Raw genomic sequence first — 16,842 nt, 5'->3', positions numbered from 1 at the left:
AAGATAGCCACGTATTCCCGTAGACAATACAATCTCACATAAAGGAAGAAGTCAGAGGCTGGACAGAGGGTAAACGGCAGCGGATGGGCAGGCTGTCTTAAAGGAGCAAGGAAAGTAAGCTACGGTTCAGAAAGAATCATTTGGAAGGAAGAGCAGAAGTAGCCAAAGTGTGGGATGCTTGAAATGGAGATTATGAAGCCAGCGCCATTGCTACATGGCAAAGTAGAGCCCTGCCTGTGGAAGAGAATGGCTGTGGCAAACGGGGTGGGAGGTGAGGAGAAGTTAGGACTTGGTCCATCCGCTAAATCAAAAATCAGCTAAGCAGCAACAGGACAGATGCCAGGCTTGTCCCAGCAACTTCTGAAGGGGAACAGCCTACAGACAATGTGCACTTCAAAAGGTTTGTTCCACTACCCTTCCAGAAACAGGAGATGGGAAAACGTCTGGAGAGTCCGCCCCTAGGGCCAAGCACACTCCCTCACCCTGATAGTAAAGTCATTGAAATGATACCTGATGGAAAAATCTCTAGATTTTTCCTGGGATGTTAAAAACAAAGGCCATCAGAATCCTAGTTGTCTGATCTCAGGGGTAAAACGGGAAGTGGGAGGAGGGAGGAGGGGAGGGCATCCTAAGAACAACTCCTGCAGAATCAGAAACCAATACCTCTCTTGAGCTGGGAACAGTATTTAAAGGGCTAGACAGGAGTTTCTAATCTCACTAGTGTCACAGCCATTTGAAGGGGCATCGTCATACACTGAGAACAATTCGACACAGCTAAGTAGACAAATCTCGGAAGCAAAAGCTCCCGGCGGTGACAGAGGATGCACTGTAGGGTTGCTCTAGCTGCACACGCGGAAGATGTAAAGGCACTAATCTATAGTCATGAAAATGAGGACCCTGCTGCTGCAGGCTGGGAAATCTCTGAGGAGGACAAGAATCCTCATCCTCGCTTCAGTGCTGGCTGCACAGGTACAGACACTGTCAAAACTCGGGGCAGCCATCACTCGATACTCGTCTGTTTTGTTCTGAACTAAACTTTAGTAAAATCCCATTGACCTAAAAATCACAAGACCTTCCCTTCCCTTCTCCATAAAATGAAGTGACCTGGCAGCTTTCATCAGATATTCAAAATAATACTTATTTTCTGAATATTTGCATAAGGCAAAGTGTGTGTGTGTGTGTGTGTGTGTGTGTGTGTGAGAGAGAGGGAGGGAGAGAGAGAGAGAGAGAGAGAGAGAGAGAGAGAGAGAGAGAGAGAGAGAGAGAGAGAGAAATTTTATTTTGGATTAGAGAAAAATATGATAAAGTTGACTGGTGAACCTAGGTAGCAGAAAAAAAGTTTTGAAAACCAAAAGTAGCATGGGCTCAACTCAGCTAATAAAAACAAACCTCAAATTTTGTAATAAAGGTCTCAATTCATAATGACTTGTGCTTTGCAAAAGGAAATTGCTTAAGATTGCAAAGGCTAACATTGCATCACCAAGAAGAGGAAATTCCATTTGTTTCTTCCAGATTAGATTTTCAGAAATATTTAAATAAATTGCTTTCCACAATGTTTTGGGGTCTAAGAGTCATTCGAATCGTCTAAAATATGAGCCAACGCGATTCTGTTTTCCCTTAAGTGTCTTGTGATTTCCTTAAAGTCAAAAAACAAAGGGGCAAAACAGGCTCCACTACCATTGCAATGTCACATACAGAAAGGACGAGAAGGAAGGAGAAATGCCGGGCTGTGGCCTGCCTTATCTCCAGATATGCCCTTGGTGTACAGGAGGTCTGGGGGAACCACTTTCCATTACGCTTTGAAGAATGGGAGGATGGACGGACTAAAACCAACTCTGAAACTCTCACGCTGGGAGCCTAGGAAGGATTGACACCCCATCCTCATTCGAGGTGGAAAATTTCAATTAAGAGATTGTTTTTATTGCTAGGTGCATTCTATTTGAAATGCCAATAGGATAGGGAGGTAAGAAATAGAAATATGCTATTCTTCCTGGGAGACTGGGCAGAATCACCGCCAAAGACGTGAGGAAGAAGCTCTGTGAGCAGAGGAATTCCACCAGGAATGAACCCTTAGGCAGAGGGAGGACAAGGAGCCTTGGGAAGTGCTGTGCCTGGGTACAGGAGCGCTAAGAGAATGTTGCTAACATTTCGGGGGAGAGATTGTGAAAGAATGAGAATGGGTTCGAAGTGGCAGTTTCCATGTGGTGGACAGCTTGGGGGAAGCCTTTCCGGTCACTGGAAACTGAGGTGCAATCACAAAAGGTACCATTTACCAGTTGCAGAATATTATTTTAAGGGGTGTTGTTTTTGTTTAGGCTGCATTTGTTTAACCCTGTGAAGCTGTGATTCCTTGCCTGTCTAAAACACCTGATGATCTATTAAAGATCTAAATGGTCAATAGGCCAATAGCAAGGCAGGAGAGAAGATGGGCAGGGCCGGCTGGCACAGAGAATAAATAAAAGGAGAACTCTGGAAGAGAAGGAGCAAGAGAAGAAGGAGAGGAGGGCCTGGGAGTAGCTGCAGCTGCACGGCAAGCCATGGAGTAAGAGGGAAGATAAGATATACAGAAGTAAGAAAAGGAAAAAGCCCAAAGGAAAAGTTGTTGGGATAATTTAAGAAAAGCTGGCAAGCAACAATAAGCCAAGCTAAGGACGGCTATAAATTAGTAAGAATAAAGCCCTGTGGGATTGGGAGCTGGGAGGTGGGCCCCCAAATAGTAAAGAGTAAAAACCAACCAGCAACATTTATCCATGCTAATTTCCCCAGCTGGCCTGGCTAAGCCAGCCTTGGCAGTCAGCAGAACTTCGCAGAAAGGAGAGCAGGGGTCAGTGCACTCTGACGTCCATCTCCAGAGAGACCAGTGAAGTCATTTGGTCATGCACATACAACGATACATCAGAATTTATCAGCTATTGCTTCCCTGGAAATGTTTATGTCTTTTTTAATATTGATGCTCCTACATTAGTTGTCATTACACATAGAAAACGAGAATTATTTTTGGTTTATTTAAAGGTTAACATCCTGGCCTGAGACTGTAGTTTAGTTGTTGGACTGCTTGCTAGCACGTCCGAAGCCTGGGTACCTCTTCCACGCTTAAAACAATGTGTGGTGGCGTCAACTGTAACCCCAGTGCTTGGGGGGTGGAGGCAGGAGGATCATATGTTCGTGCTCACCTTCAGCTGCTTAGGGAGTTCGAGGCCAGACTAAGTTACATAGACCATTCCTCAAAAACAACAGAAAACAAAACAAAATACAAAAAAAAATACCCTTTTCTTGAATGAATTAAACATTCCTCTTAATATTCCATGTTGATTTGACAAAGTGATTCGGCGGAATGGACCTGAATTGTTTTCCACATCCCGCCCAAGGTAAATACAAGAACATCTATTTCTTTTATGATAGTAGATTTATAACAGTAAAATACGTTCACAAATTGGAAGCTGTTCAGAGTCATAATCTCCAAAGAAAACAAGGGAAAAATGTTAAGTGTTAAGGCACTTAGACTAATTAGTGGGAAATAACGTCTTTCCCAAATTCCAGGCACAGACAGCTTGACATTTTGGAGAGGGGTCCTGATGTGGGTTCTAATAGTTTCTTGCCTCCCTCATTTCCTGTTTTAGCATGAGCCTTTTCAGCTGCTGCCTTTCTGAGTGTGAACAAACTGCATTTACTTTTGAAAACATGTGACTGCGTCAATGCTCCCCCTCCCCTATCCCCTCCCTCTTCCCCACCACATCCCCTCCCCACCTCACCCCCTCCCCCAAACAACATATACTCTGGCTCCTCTGTTGTTGTCCTTGCCCCCATTATACAGGGAAACATTCTGGGAAAGGGGACAGAAAACACAGACCCCAGTAACACTGCACTGCCTCTGTAGTTTTCCAGGTGGATCTGTTTTTGTTACATTGTTGCTATTATTGTTGTTTGGGGGCTGTTTGTTTGTTTGGGTTTTGTTGTTGTTGCTTGTATTTTTGAGACAGGGTTTCTCTGGCTGTCCCGGAACTCACTCAGTAGTCCAAGCTGGCCTTGAACTCACGGATCTGCCTGTCTCTGCCTCCCGGGTGCTGAGATTAAAAGGCATGCGCCACCACCACCCAGCAAAGTTTTCATTTTCAGAAATTCTAAATAACTTTTTAAATTAAAGGCATCCACCACCACAGCCTGCTCTAAGTGGATCCAGCTCTGTATGTTCTGTTATTGATGTCTTTGCTCACGAACACATTGAAGCTCTAACCATGACTTTCAGACAAATTGATAGCAGGAACAAGCACGCGCGCGCGCGCGTGTACACACACACACACACACACACACACACACACACGGCAGGACTGCCTGCCCAATTGTGTTACTAAACGAATGGGTGTTTCAGTTTCTTTTACACAGATACAACAGAACAAGTGATGCTCAGAGTCGCGTGGCACCAACAATGTCTGACTGCTTCTGTGTAACAGGAAATGCTCCTCGTGGTATCACCACAACTTAAGCTATTTTAAATAAGCACCCAGGATGGGCACCCCCTGGAAAGCAGGGTTTAGGTCTCTATGGGTCCCCGTAGAGCATCCGCAGCCTCGCTGCCTAAAGCAGGGTGCAGACCAGCCTTGTCATGGAATCTGCTGTGGGTGCGGATGTCTCCGGATCAGGGTGAGGGGCTGGGAGATGCATGGAAAACCAGTCACGGCCAGGGAAATGAGCACACAGTACTAATCAGAGCAACGGCTGCCTGCCCCCATCTAGACTCTCCCATCTCCCTCCACCCCTGCATTATATTAAAATGAAGGTTCCATTTTCAAAAATTCTAAATAGTTCTAAATAGGTTGCTTTTCCATAAGGTGAATGGTTGGTGGGGGGCTATATTTGCTGGACAGGCCCTGAGATCAAATACCTGCCAACCTGAGAATTCTCCATGGGTGTCACCAAGGAGTGAACTTCTGTACTTCAAACCCTACTCAGGAACTGACACACGTTCCTCTTTCACTTTCAAGGTACCTGACAAAATGTAGCATACTGAGCAACATCAGTGGAAATCACCAGAAAAACAAACAAACAAACAACTATGTAGCAACTCTGTAGCCTTCAGACACAGTAGCAAAAACAGGAAACAACCCAAATACCCAGTAACATTAGGGGAATTACGCCTGGTGTGTTTAGTGGTGGAGAGTGTGAGCAATTAAACTGAAAACTATTGTGCGCATCACAAAGAAAGGCGCTGGGCAACAAAAGGCAGGCTTTGTTCACAGGACATTCAAGGCCAGGCAAAATTTAACGGCTGTGTGCTGGAGTGCTGACTAGCAGCTGCCGTGGTAAAGCAACGTGACTCAGAAGCTTCTAGAACACTGCTAGCATTAACTATCCCGGTGTGTGGTCTTTACAAGACAATGCCTACAAAAATACACTGACTTATTTGGTTTATTTGTACTTTTTTTTTTTTTGCACTTTATTAAAAGGTTTATTGTGCGGTAAGATGAAATACTTAACCCCATTCTCTCTCAACAAATGAACCCCGAGTAGCATGCATGAAGCAGCTTCTTGGGAATGCTCACACAACAGCAGCAGAAAGCTCAGAAAAGGAAACCGGGCCCATCATATGACGGTGCGTTTATCTGCCAATCTGTTTCCGTACAACCTTCAATCTGGAAGTGGGCATTGTAGATCTGGCTCCAAAAGTGGGGACCCCATCTCTTGCAATCCAGCCCAGGGCAGCGGGAACAGTATTGGTGTGTCAAGTGAGCCTAAAACCCCAACCCTTCCTGATTAGGAGGCCAATGGGGCTAAGACATTAGAAGATCTTGTTTTGTTCCTATCCATCCACTTCTTGGCCCCAGATGCAGGAAATGAACTACAGAGTGGAGAAAATAAGATCCTAGCTTTGCACCAAGGATCCAAATGGGATGCTCCGAGGAACTGCAAAGTACCAGGGAGCTCACAGAGAGGAAAGAGCTTGGGACATGACCTAGCATCAGTGACTGCAGGCTGCTGGCCTCGCTCGCCCCTGGCTATGTGTGAACTTGACTAAGCAATGCTCCACAGACTGAAAAATTTACTGTGGATTATACATCCCCGGGATGGCATACCTGGATTGAATCTAAGAGACACTGTAGAGACTGGAAATAGACCCAGTGCTGAAATCATCGCCTGCAGAAAACTAGTTGAGAGCGTAACCCGACACAGTTGACCCTGGGAAGCTATACAGAGCAGCCTCTCTGTAGGACTTTGAATGGAACCCCAAGTCCTATTACCTATCTTTTTTGTTTTTTCTGTTTGTTTGGTTGGTTGGTTTGGTTTGATTTGCCTTTCAAATGACCTATCTCTTAAAATATTCCTAAATAACTGTCCACATGAGGAATTATGAAAAAAAAAAAACCTCAACTTTCATGATAAAGACAATCAGATGACAAAGGTATCCAAATAGTTCAACAAAACAAAAACCTGACAGTACCGCACACCGATGTGACTACGGAAGGCCTACAGTTCTTGTAATGTCGGTAGTATGGAACTAAATTGGCATATCTGCGGTTTTGTTTTGCCTTGAGACAGGGCTGCATGTAGCCCAGGTTGGTCTCAACTTCTGACCTTTCTCCTCCAACTCTTGAGTGCTAGGATTATAGGCGTGTACCAGCACGTGGTAATGGGGACTGGAGCCAGGGCTCCATACATGCGAGGCAAGCATACAAACTGAGCTACAGCCCTAGACCTGAACAGGTATTTTTAAAACCGTTTTGCATTCTTTAACCAAGTTAAATAAACTCTTACCTCCATGACCAGCAATCCTATTCCTGGATATTTACGCTTGAGAAATGAACATTAATATTCATATAAAAGTACACAAATAATTATAGTAGCTCCTTTTATGCAAGCCCCAAACTAAAACAACCTAAATATTATTCAAGTATTAAAGAGATAAGTATAAGATAAAGAGATAAAGAGTAAAGAGATAAGCAGGTAAAACTTGCATTATATAATATATATTATGTATATAATGAATATATATAATATATATGAAGTATCCTGAACTGTGACTACATGAATTTATGTATTCGTTAACATTTTGTAAACCAAACTGTAAACCAAGAGGTCAACTTTAATATACTAACACTAAAAATAAAGTCAATATAGATAAGGAAATCACTTTTATGTTTATTTTTAAAACAGGACGCAAGTATCTGCAATAACAACTTAGAGATGGATCGCCCCACCAAGGAAAGCCAGGACCAACCCTGTACTCACCGGTGCCCGCCCCTCTGCAGTGTCCAGTACTAGAATCCATAGGAAAATCTGCAAGGAAACAGAATAGAGAATGATAGCAGAGTTAGCACTCCTGGAACTCACCGATAAATGTGACTCTGTGACAGCCTGAGGTGGGTGAGAGCCAGGTGTCTCCAGGAAATAAATGGTCCTTCGTTAGCGCCACTACTGGGGTTTGAGTAAGGATGAGGGCCTTTCTTGGACATGACTGAAAGCTCTTACTCATGAATCCTCATCACTTGTGCACAAAATGCTAGCCTTTCATAAATATTGAGTTCTTGCATTTCATAAGCACATAAATATTAGGCACTGACCCAACCTGTGTGACCTTGTGACAGATCGAACCAAATACACCTTGTCGATGACCGGCTGCATCATACTCTACTGGCGCCGTGTCTCTGGGAAACCCAGAAAGAACTCCGGGTCCTGTGTTAAGTGCAGACTGAACAGTTGAGCAGAAAGGAAGCCTAGCGCTGGTAGATGACTCAAGCCAGTACAGTTAATGGATGTGGCAATAATTAGGATTCGCCACTGGTTCTTTTCATGAGGCTGTAATTCCAGAAAATGGTAATGATAATGGCCCTCTGTGTTCTAATTAGGAGACAGCCTCTAATGAATTGTGCTGTGTGCCCTTACAGAGTGCCGCGCTGAGAGACACAGTAACTAACCATGGACCCTTGCTGGTACTCAGTTCACACTCCCATACAAGGATTGCACACACTTGTATTGACACTTAATGCTAAACAAGCTCAGCGCCTCTACTTAGCTCGACAAAACCTGCACTCTTCCTCTGTCTTATTGCTCATAGGTCATATAAAACACACACGGGGAAGGGTTTAGGATGCTGGGTGTAGAACACAGGGCTTCATGCATGTTACTGAGCTACACCCATGGCCATAAGCTAACATGCAAAGAAGCTGTATCTACGGAAAGACAGAGGTCTCCACATAGACGAATAAACAATAAACCTGGCTCTACAAGCATCTTATATAAGTCATTAACTTGATGACGTTTATCCTATTCAAACTTTACCCAAGTTTTAAAGTAATACGCCAGTGTTTCTATTCTGAAGAATGATTATATACAATGTGTACAATTTATATAAAATAATCTCCCTGTTTGAATGAATTATATTGGTCCACATTTAAAACATTTAGAACTGCTGGGCAGTAGTGGTGCAGCGGTGGCAGGCCAAACTCTGTGAGTTCAAGGCCAGCCTGGTCTACCTGGTTTACAAGAGCGAATTCAAAGACAGCCAGAACTACACAGGAAAATCCTGTCTCAAAACAACAAAAACAACAGCAGCAGCAACAAAAAGAATTAGGATTTATGGTTTATATGAGATTTAAAAAAAAAGAAAAAGCTTCTTGCGGGGAGGGACTTTGAAACAGTTGAGCCAAGGTGAACATTTTCTTGATTTCATATTCTTATTGCCAGAGATGTTTCTATGTTTTTTGAAATATAAAGGATTCAATTGTCAGAACTGTTAAGAGAAAATCAGAGCTTTCTGATCATTTCTGAGGTAGTCAAAATTTGAAATTCCACCATCAAAATTATCCTGAATTGAAATGGTAGATACTGGGTGCTTGCTAAATTTTGTATCTCAAGAGATTCTAGTGAAGTCACAGAGATTTCTGGAAGAGCCTCTGTGAGAACAGTGAGGGAGAGGGACTCAGGTGACAAATCCAGCCCTCTTCACGGGACCTGAATGTCTTCCCGCATGGCTAGAACAGGGACTGGGGCAAGCAAACAGTGAGTCTAGACAGCGAGGAAGATGGGGCGTATCTAAAGGAGATCCAGCCGCCATGGCTGCATTCTCACCATCCTTGTCAGCTGTGGTGAGCCCAGAGAGAATGACGGGCAGAGAAGGAAAGAAACCTGATTCTGAATAGAGCAGTAGTTCTTGATACCTACTGACCACCGGGCGGGAAGAAAGGCAGGGGAGGCAGATTCAGCGCCTGAACAACTACAGTAGTAAAGCCTCACAACAGCGTAAAGCACTCTAGAGAAGAGTAAGTGGGGAGAGCAGGGAAGCCTGAACTCGGGGGCACGCTGAGACTGAGACTGGGTTGGATGAATCTGGAATGGACATTCTCTCCTATCTCAATAGTACAGCCAAAGAATCATCACTTATCTGCTGGAACCCATGGTCTTGGGGAACCCATGGTCTTGGGGAACCCATGGTCTTGGGGAACTCATGGTTTGGGGGAACCCATGGTCTCGGGGAATCCATGGTCTTGGGTGCCCTTTTATTCTTTTAAACCATAAATTGACACAATGAAAATACTTTGCTCCTTTAACTTTAACCTAATAAACAAAAGACAGAGATCCCTCTCCCCTAAAAAAAAAAAAATCAAAGTCCTTTTTCTTAGCAAGAGAAGATGGGTAGTGTTGAACAGATCTGGTCTGGACCCTGTTTTCTCACACACTGAATTCATCTGACAGGTCACTTCTCTATGTACCTTGCCGGTCTTTCCTGTAAAACGGGAGTAACAGTACTTACCATTCATGAGAACTCATACGCACAACTCATATGACAATGCCTAGAACATAGTATGGGTAGTCAGCTGTTATTCGGCCACCGCTAAGGGTTCTAGTCCTGAGACAGTAGGTCCTCTCCTGGCGTGGCTGTAGTTAAGCATGCATTCTGTGCCTTACCAATTACCAACCATTCACTCCCCTTGTGAGACACCGATGCTGACCAATGTCAGGCTAGTGACTTGCTGAAAATGAAGGACAAAATCAGCTCAGAGTTTGCATCTCTGAACTGTGACTGTCCATAAATTTAGTTAGTGCTTCATTTTTCAAAGTTATATGTCTACACAATGGCTCTTACATTCTTCCTAACTACCTAACAGAAAGACAAGGGCCAAAGAAAACATGGTCAACTTTTCTCTTCAAACAACTATTTCAAAGTTTGGTAAAAAGGGAGACAAAAGGTGACCAATTAAAATAAGTTAGGGACAATCTAAGATTTCACTAGCACTCACAACTGGGCTATCGCTAAATAAAATTAGTAACACACACTCTCTCCCAAAGCCAGGCAGATGCCTTTTGGTATCAATACGATGAAGGATCCTTGGAATCGTGTTTTTCTCTCTAGTCCTAACTTAAAACTTCTACTTCTTTCCATTCCTTGTTTTTGTTCACATCCTCGTTTCTTGGTATTTGGCCCCTCAAATATTTGTCGACCAGGGCTAGTACTAAAGAAAGGGCTGCCTGTTCCTGGGAAAGTGGAGCGATGATTAAATAGCCGTTTCTGCATGTGAATGGTGGTGGGGCTCTGCCAGGCCAGCGCCTGAAGACTATATCGTGCAAGCGCTCCAGGGAGTATGTTGGTCCTAACTGGAAGCCAGCAATAACCGGGTGCTTTTAAAGGGCAATTATAAAGCTCTTGGCACAGCAACTATAGGTGGTCTAGAAAGAGCTGTACAATACCCTATCGTTTATATGATTTTTTAAAAGTTCATTCCTTTTGGTGAACTTGTGAGTTTAATTAGGACTGGTTATAGGAGCATGGGTGAGGGGCTTCTTAGATCAGGATGGACCACTTCCCAGTAGCCAGAGTACTGAAGAAAATATCTCTCCCTTCCCTGCCACCAGCCTATAGATACTCAAGGAGGGGTGGAGCCTCCAGATCCACCCGCACCCCTGCTCCCAGCAACTTTTAACCCCTTAGGTCCTCAGGAAGGGACAGAGGCTTGTGAGTCCCTCCCTAGAGACTAGTTCTAGTTAACAGCCATCAGGCAAGCTCACTTTTTCCCCTTCTATTCCTGCCATAGAAATCTGTTCCTTAGCATGAGCTTCAGCTTGGTTTATAGGAAATGAAACATTAATTTTCTATATTCAGGAGAAATATAAGCTGCTTCTGCAGTCGGATCCCAGGGTAAACCGTGCTCCCCAGAGCAGAGGTGCTAAGAGTTCGAGACGGTGTCTGCATTTACCAAGCTCAAAAAAACAATGAAAGGGAAAAACAAGTCAGCTCGATACAAGAGCAATAAGAACAGGAAAACAGGAGCAGCAGTTTGTTCAGGTCTCTAGGTGCCAGGTTCGAGACCCAAGGTCCACATGCTGTCTCATCCTCCCCTTGCCCGTAGGATGCAGACAGGCTGGCCTTTACTTACTTGCAAAGGCTGAAGAGGTCACATCATCTTCCGACAGGCAGAGTGGCATGGGCCATGTGCCTGATCTCTAAGCCTCTCTCAGCAGACAATCTTAAAGATTTGCCTAAATGTCTCAGATCACCCACAGAATGGCCAGGGTGAGCTGAGCTCTCAAACGGTGGCGCTCAAAGCCCCACTTGACAGTAAACATGGCATATACTCTAAACGTAGCATGAACTCGTTAGCTGTGGCCGACATGTCACATGTTCTCTATAAACATATGCGCATTCTCAGTGTTTTGGAAGCAGAAGTAGTTTGAAGCATCAGTCAGCTTCATTCAGACTTCGTTTTGATAAATGTCCTGAGCTTATTTGTTGAGTCGCAACTTGTTACATATAAACACACGTATGCATGACATGAATGGACGGAAATCCTCTTGACACGGGCATGTGAAGGTTTGTACCACTCTTTAGAGATCTCATTGTATATCTGGTTAGGTAGGATCTAGTGCTAAGACACAGAGATTCTTTTTTTTTTTTGTTTTGTTTTTTTTTGTTTTTGTTTTTTTTTCGAGACAGGGTTTCTCTGCAGCTTTGGAGCCTGTCCTGGAACTAGCTCTGTAGACCAGGCTGGTCTCAAACTCACAGAGTTTGCCGCCTGCCTCTGTCTCCCGAGTGCTGGGATTAAAGGTGTGCGCCACCAACACCCAGCAAGACACAGAGATTCTAAGATTCTAAAGGAAGAAAAAAAAACTTGTTTGACCGGGCGGTGGTGGCGCACGCCTTTAATCCCAGCACTCGGGAGGCAGAGGCAGGCGAATCTTTGTGAGTTCGAGACCAGCCTGGTCTACAGAGCTAGTTCCAGGACAGGCTCCAAAGCCACAGAGAAACCCTGTCTCGAAAAACCAAAAAAAAAAAAAAAAAAAAAAAAAAAAACTTGTTTGGTAAACTATTGTATTCCAATAAACTAATTAAAATGGTGACATGTGGTAGTTTTTAAAATTTTTTATGCATATGGGTGTTTTGCCTGCATGTATGTCTGTGCACCATATGTATGAATTACCATGGAGTAGAAAGTAAGCACCGGGTTCTTCCCTCGAAGCTTGACTTGTCATGTTTGTCTGTGCACCATTTAAGTGCAGTACTCACAGAGGCCAGAAGAGGGCACTGAATCTCCCAGAACTGGAGTTACAGACTGTTGATAAGCTACCACGTGGGTACTAGGAGCCAAACCCAGGTCCTCTGGAAGAGCAATCGGTGCTCTTAATCACAGAACCTTTTCTCCAGCTCCATGTGGCAGGTTTAAATAATTCTAGGTATCTGACAGTTTCACCCAACAGAGGGACTGTGCAGTTTTCTGCAGACTGGATGCCGGGGGCCCTTCGGGCCAGCGTGTTCCTCTCTAACCCTGTGCTCAGGTCCTTGTCCCTGTTTCATATGACATTGGAGACAAGGGAGCATCCTGACAACCCCCCGCCCTCAGGTATTCATCTTCCAGAGATGGTGTCAGTAAAACAAATACTATGGAAGTTTAAAGCGTTCCAGCAGCCATCTCCTGACGGATAAAGTATCCCCACGCAAGTCCTGGAGGGCTTCAAGAAGGCAACTGTACCGTAGTTGGTCTATGGAGACAGGTAACCCAAGGGTGTTTAAGAAACTGCTTCCTAGCCCCATTGACTGTGCCCTTGAGAGCGCCTAGACTTGCCAAACCCCACTCATTCTGCGTCCTTCTCTAGATTTAGGCGCAGAAGCAAAGTTCGTCTTCTCAGGGGAGCACGCATTTCAGAGTGAAATACATCACTCCCAGCGCTTGGCCTGAGAAGACCGCTAGCATTTAGCTGACTTTAACAGTGTTTGTCCAGCCAGGATAGCAAGGGCATTGAGCTGGAACGGCGTCTGCAGAGCCTGCGACAGCAGTCAGCGCAAGGGCTCAAGAAGGAATGTTTCTTTTGGATTACCTTGGAAAACCAGCTCTCGATTGTCAACTGGCCTTCAGAAGACAATTTCCATATTCATGGTGCTAAGCTCAGAAAAGTGATCGGCAGAAAGCTGTGAGATCTTTCTGCTCAGTCTTTGCTTTTTAGCTCTTTGCACCTTCTCCCTTCCGCCCACTCTAAGCTAACGAATCAGCCCGGTAATAACTGATTCACTGACTCCAAACTGCAGACACAAGCCTAGTTTGAGCAAGCTGGGAAACAGAAGGAAATGTAGGTGTCGAAATAAATGAACAGAAATGATAAACCAAGTGAGACCCAGCCTAAAAACAGTTGATCCTGGGAGAGTCTGAGAGCGGACGACTAGTTTGCCTAAGTGTTATCTCTAAAGCACAGGAGTGGTGGGTTAAATCAGTAGGGAAATATTGAGTTTACTAAAAATAGACCCTACTGAGCTGGACTGAGATAGAGCCCATGAGATTATGAATGCCACGATTAGACTGTCAGCGGCAAAACAAATAGTGGTTAAACAAATCAGTTTTATAATGGAGAAAGCGTGAGTGTTTCAGACACTGTACACACATAGGATATGGGTGGGATAAAGGATGAGATTAAGAATAAAGTCATATAAGGCTATAAAGATAACATGCTTAAAACATGACTCCATTTGTCCCTGTGCCATTTACAGAATGACCTGGAGTCACGTGGGCATGTGGAAAGGGCCTGTTATTACAGGCTATGTTGCCGGCTCTCAGGCTGGAGCGAGCCAGAGACGATAAATAGCAATAATATTCCATTGCTGTCCCTGACTGGCATTATCATCTCTTCGCTGACTGCAGAGGGGAATTTAAGGTGATCGTATGGACGAAATTGGGTTTGGGGCAAATGTGTGTCACTGGCAGATCTCTGTGTCAGAAGTTTCTTGACATTCCCTTAGAGGTCTCCATACAATTGGAAGTGGCGAAAACACTAAAGACAACGCAACCCGGTGATTGGGATGCAAAAGAATCAACCAAGAAACGAAGAAGAAAGTTAAGTGTAGAGGACTCGCTAATCCCGCATGCGCAGCGTGGGCAGGGAAGGGGAGCTATGGAGAGGCTCAGTGTCAAGAGTGGGGGAGGAATGGATGGATCACATCACCTGTTGGAAGAGACTAAGTTCATTTGGAAGGATGATAAAGTCAGTTTTTTTTGTTTGTTTTTTAAGTAAAAGAACAGGACTCCATGGTCAAAGGGAGATTAAGAGCAAAGGAGAGAGCAAAGGCGAATAACCAACTCCTCCTCAGAGGTCGGGCAGAGTTCAGGACTCACCCGCTCCGTCAGCGGTGACTATGGCCTCGGGAGAGATGCACACGCCACGGTCGTACACCGGCAACTCTTCGCAGGCCAGGCTCTCTGGCCACGAGTGGCGGTACTTGATGAGGATGGGCTCGCAGCCCTGCCGGGCGCGCTCGCACACAGACTTGCAGGGCTTGATGGGCTCGTGCTGGAAGTCGATGGTGCAGATGGGTGCATACATGGCGCAGAGGAAGAACAGCAGATCCGGGCTGCAGTGGGTGCCCAGCAGACCTTCGAACTGTTCGATGGCCAGGATGGCGTTAGCCTGGGTGCTATGGTGCAGGTGGTTGGGCATCTTGGTCATGTTCCAGGGCAGGGATTTGCACAAGGGGATGCGCACGGGCTCACAGGCTGCTGCCCGAGCTCCGGGGATCTGGAGCAGGCAGAGGGCAGCCAGGACCAGCATCCCGGCCCGTAACAGCAGCATCCGTCCCGGGCTGCCGCAGACCATGATCCGGGCAGGATGGGACAAGGCGCAGCCGGGCGGCGGTCTCCTGCACTCAGGGAGTGAGCACAACAACCTGGGAGCTATCCCCTAGGAAAATCACAGCTCGCTTGGGTCCAAGTCCTTCGGTTCGGTCCACGCGCTTGGCAGAGCCCGGTCCTTTCCGCGCTGGCTGCTCTTCCCAGGCGTCTAAGCCTTTGGGCGAGGCAGACTCTATTTATTCCTCTCGCTCTGGCAGAGGCATCAGCCTTCGCACATCAATCAGATGAGATGGGCAAAAAAGGGAGCGAGAGAGAAATAAAAACAAAAGTTGAATTCAGCTAAGGGACTCGGAGCTCTGGTGTGTTGCAAAAAGGTGTTGGAAGAAGCGATGAATTCTGCAAAGTGAGAAGGATGGGGGACCCGGAGGGAGGAGTCTGGGGAAAACTATTGGGAGCGGAGGTAGGAGTCTGCCAAGTCCTGCAGGGTCAGGACGATCCTGCGAGCCGCCGGAGGAGCTCAGTGGAGGTCAGCGCCCTGGCTTGCAGCTGCGCCTTCCTACCTTGGCTGACACGAGCTCCACCCCGTGGCCCCCGGCCCTCCGGCTCCTCCTTCCCGGAAGGCAGTGAGTTTTCAGGGGACTGGTGGGTAGGTGGGACCTTGCTTGATAGTTAGGATGCTTTAACTTAGGCAGCTCCCGACAGCAGCCCCGCACCTTTACCCCTCCAACTCGGGGCTCTGGCTCCAGAGAGGAACCCTTGGTCCCCACGGGAGAAACAGTCTCAATGCACCCACGGAGTGCCCTAGGCCCCGCCCCGGGAGCCCGCAATGACCCTCTCTCTTCGCAGCTAATCCCTCACTGAAAACCAGAGAACAGCTATCTCTATCTGCCCAAAATCAGAACGGAGTGTGAAAGGCGCGAGCAAAGTCACTTTATTTTTTTTTTCAGATAAAAATCAAGTCATCCAGATATTCAGTAGTATGGAAAGCAGTGGTTAAATTTTATATGAATTATATAATAAGAATAAAAACACTAGGTGGCAATTTTCACAAACAAGTGTATAAGACCTATAAAACACAAAGGGGTTATTTAGTGGTGAGAAAATCAAGACAGAATTCCATAAGAGTGTCACTTGACTTGAGGCATTAAGCAAACATAGCAATTGGCCAGTCACTTGGGACAGGAGGACAGCAAAGTCACTTTAAATGTCTACCTCAGAGAGACCGCAACCCCCTGAGAGCTGTGGTGAGGCCCCATCCAACCAGGGATAGTGACGCCAGGGGTCTGTGATTAAAGTAACTGCGGAGAAATGGACCCTCAAAGGGGTAAAAAAAAAATGTGCACGAATACAAATAACAAATAGACCCACAGGAACAAGAAACAGGAATTTCCTTCTATCCTTCCTTTCTTCCTTCTCCCTTCTTCCCTTCTTTCAACCTTTCCCTCCTTTTTGAGTTTTTCTTTTTTTTTAAAACAGTAAGAGTGGAGACTACTTTAAAGCACTTGGATTCTCCCCCCGCCCCTCCCCCCCCGCCGCCGACTTTTCTCACTGAAAACTGCATTAATTATCTCGCTCTTCCCACAGGCAGTTTCATCTCATGGAGAAACAAACGGTGCGGACAAACTACCCCACACAGGTAATAATAACAGTAAACAGGAAAAGGGTTCTCATCCAGATGTGTTCAATCCGGAGGAGAAAATAGAAAACAGATCCCTCACAGGCTACGCCTTCCGAGACTCCCGTACCCACCCCGGCTGCCCCCCTTGGCTTCCACAGCATTGTCCGTGGGAAGTCGTGCGGA

The 16,842-nt window shown here is 45.7% G+C and overlaps 1 protein-coding gene across 1 annotated transcript in view; it reads right to left on the bottom strand.

Moving 5' to 3' along the window:
• Frzb (frizzled related protein) overlaps positions 1 to 15,471 on the bottom strand; it is a 31,470-nt gene extending 15,999 nt beyond the window's left edge. Inside the window, exons 1-2 of the mRNA XM_050121013.1 lie at positions 14,589 to 15,471; positions 7,225 to 7,272 (exon numbers count right to left, since the gene is read on the bottom strand). Of these exons, the coding sequence (XP_049976970.1) occupies positions 7,225 to 7,272; positions 14,589 to 15,066 (526 nt within the window). The 5' untranslated portion in view covers positions 15,067 to 15,471. The remainder of the gene's footprint in view (positions 1 to 7,224; positions 7,273 to 14,588) is intronic.
• Positions 15,472 to 16,842: the final 1,371 nt, after the last annotated feature.

This window comes from Alexandromys fortis, unplaced genomic scaffold (genome assembly GCF_014885135.2).
Source record: "Alexandromys fortis isolate MF-2015 unplaced genomic scaffold, M_Fortis_MF-2015_v1.1 scaffold_8_1_9099942, whole genome shotgun sequence".
Classification (NCBI taxonomy): domain Eukaryota; kingdom Metazoa; phylum Chordata; class Mammalia; order Rodentia; family Cricetidae; genus Alexandromys; species Alexandromys fortis.
The sequence above is the reverse complement of the archived record's forward strand: the minus strand, read 5'-3'. Positions and strand labels throughout refer to the sequence as shown.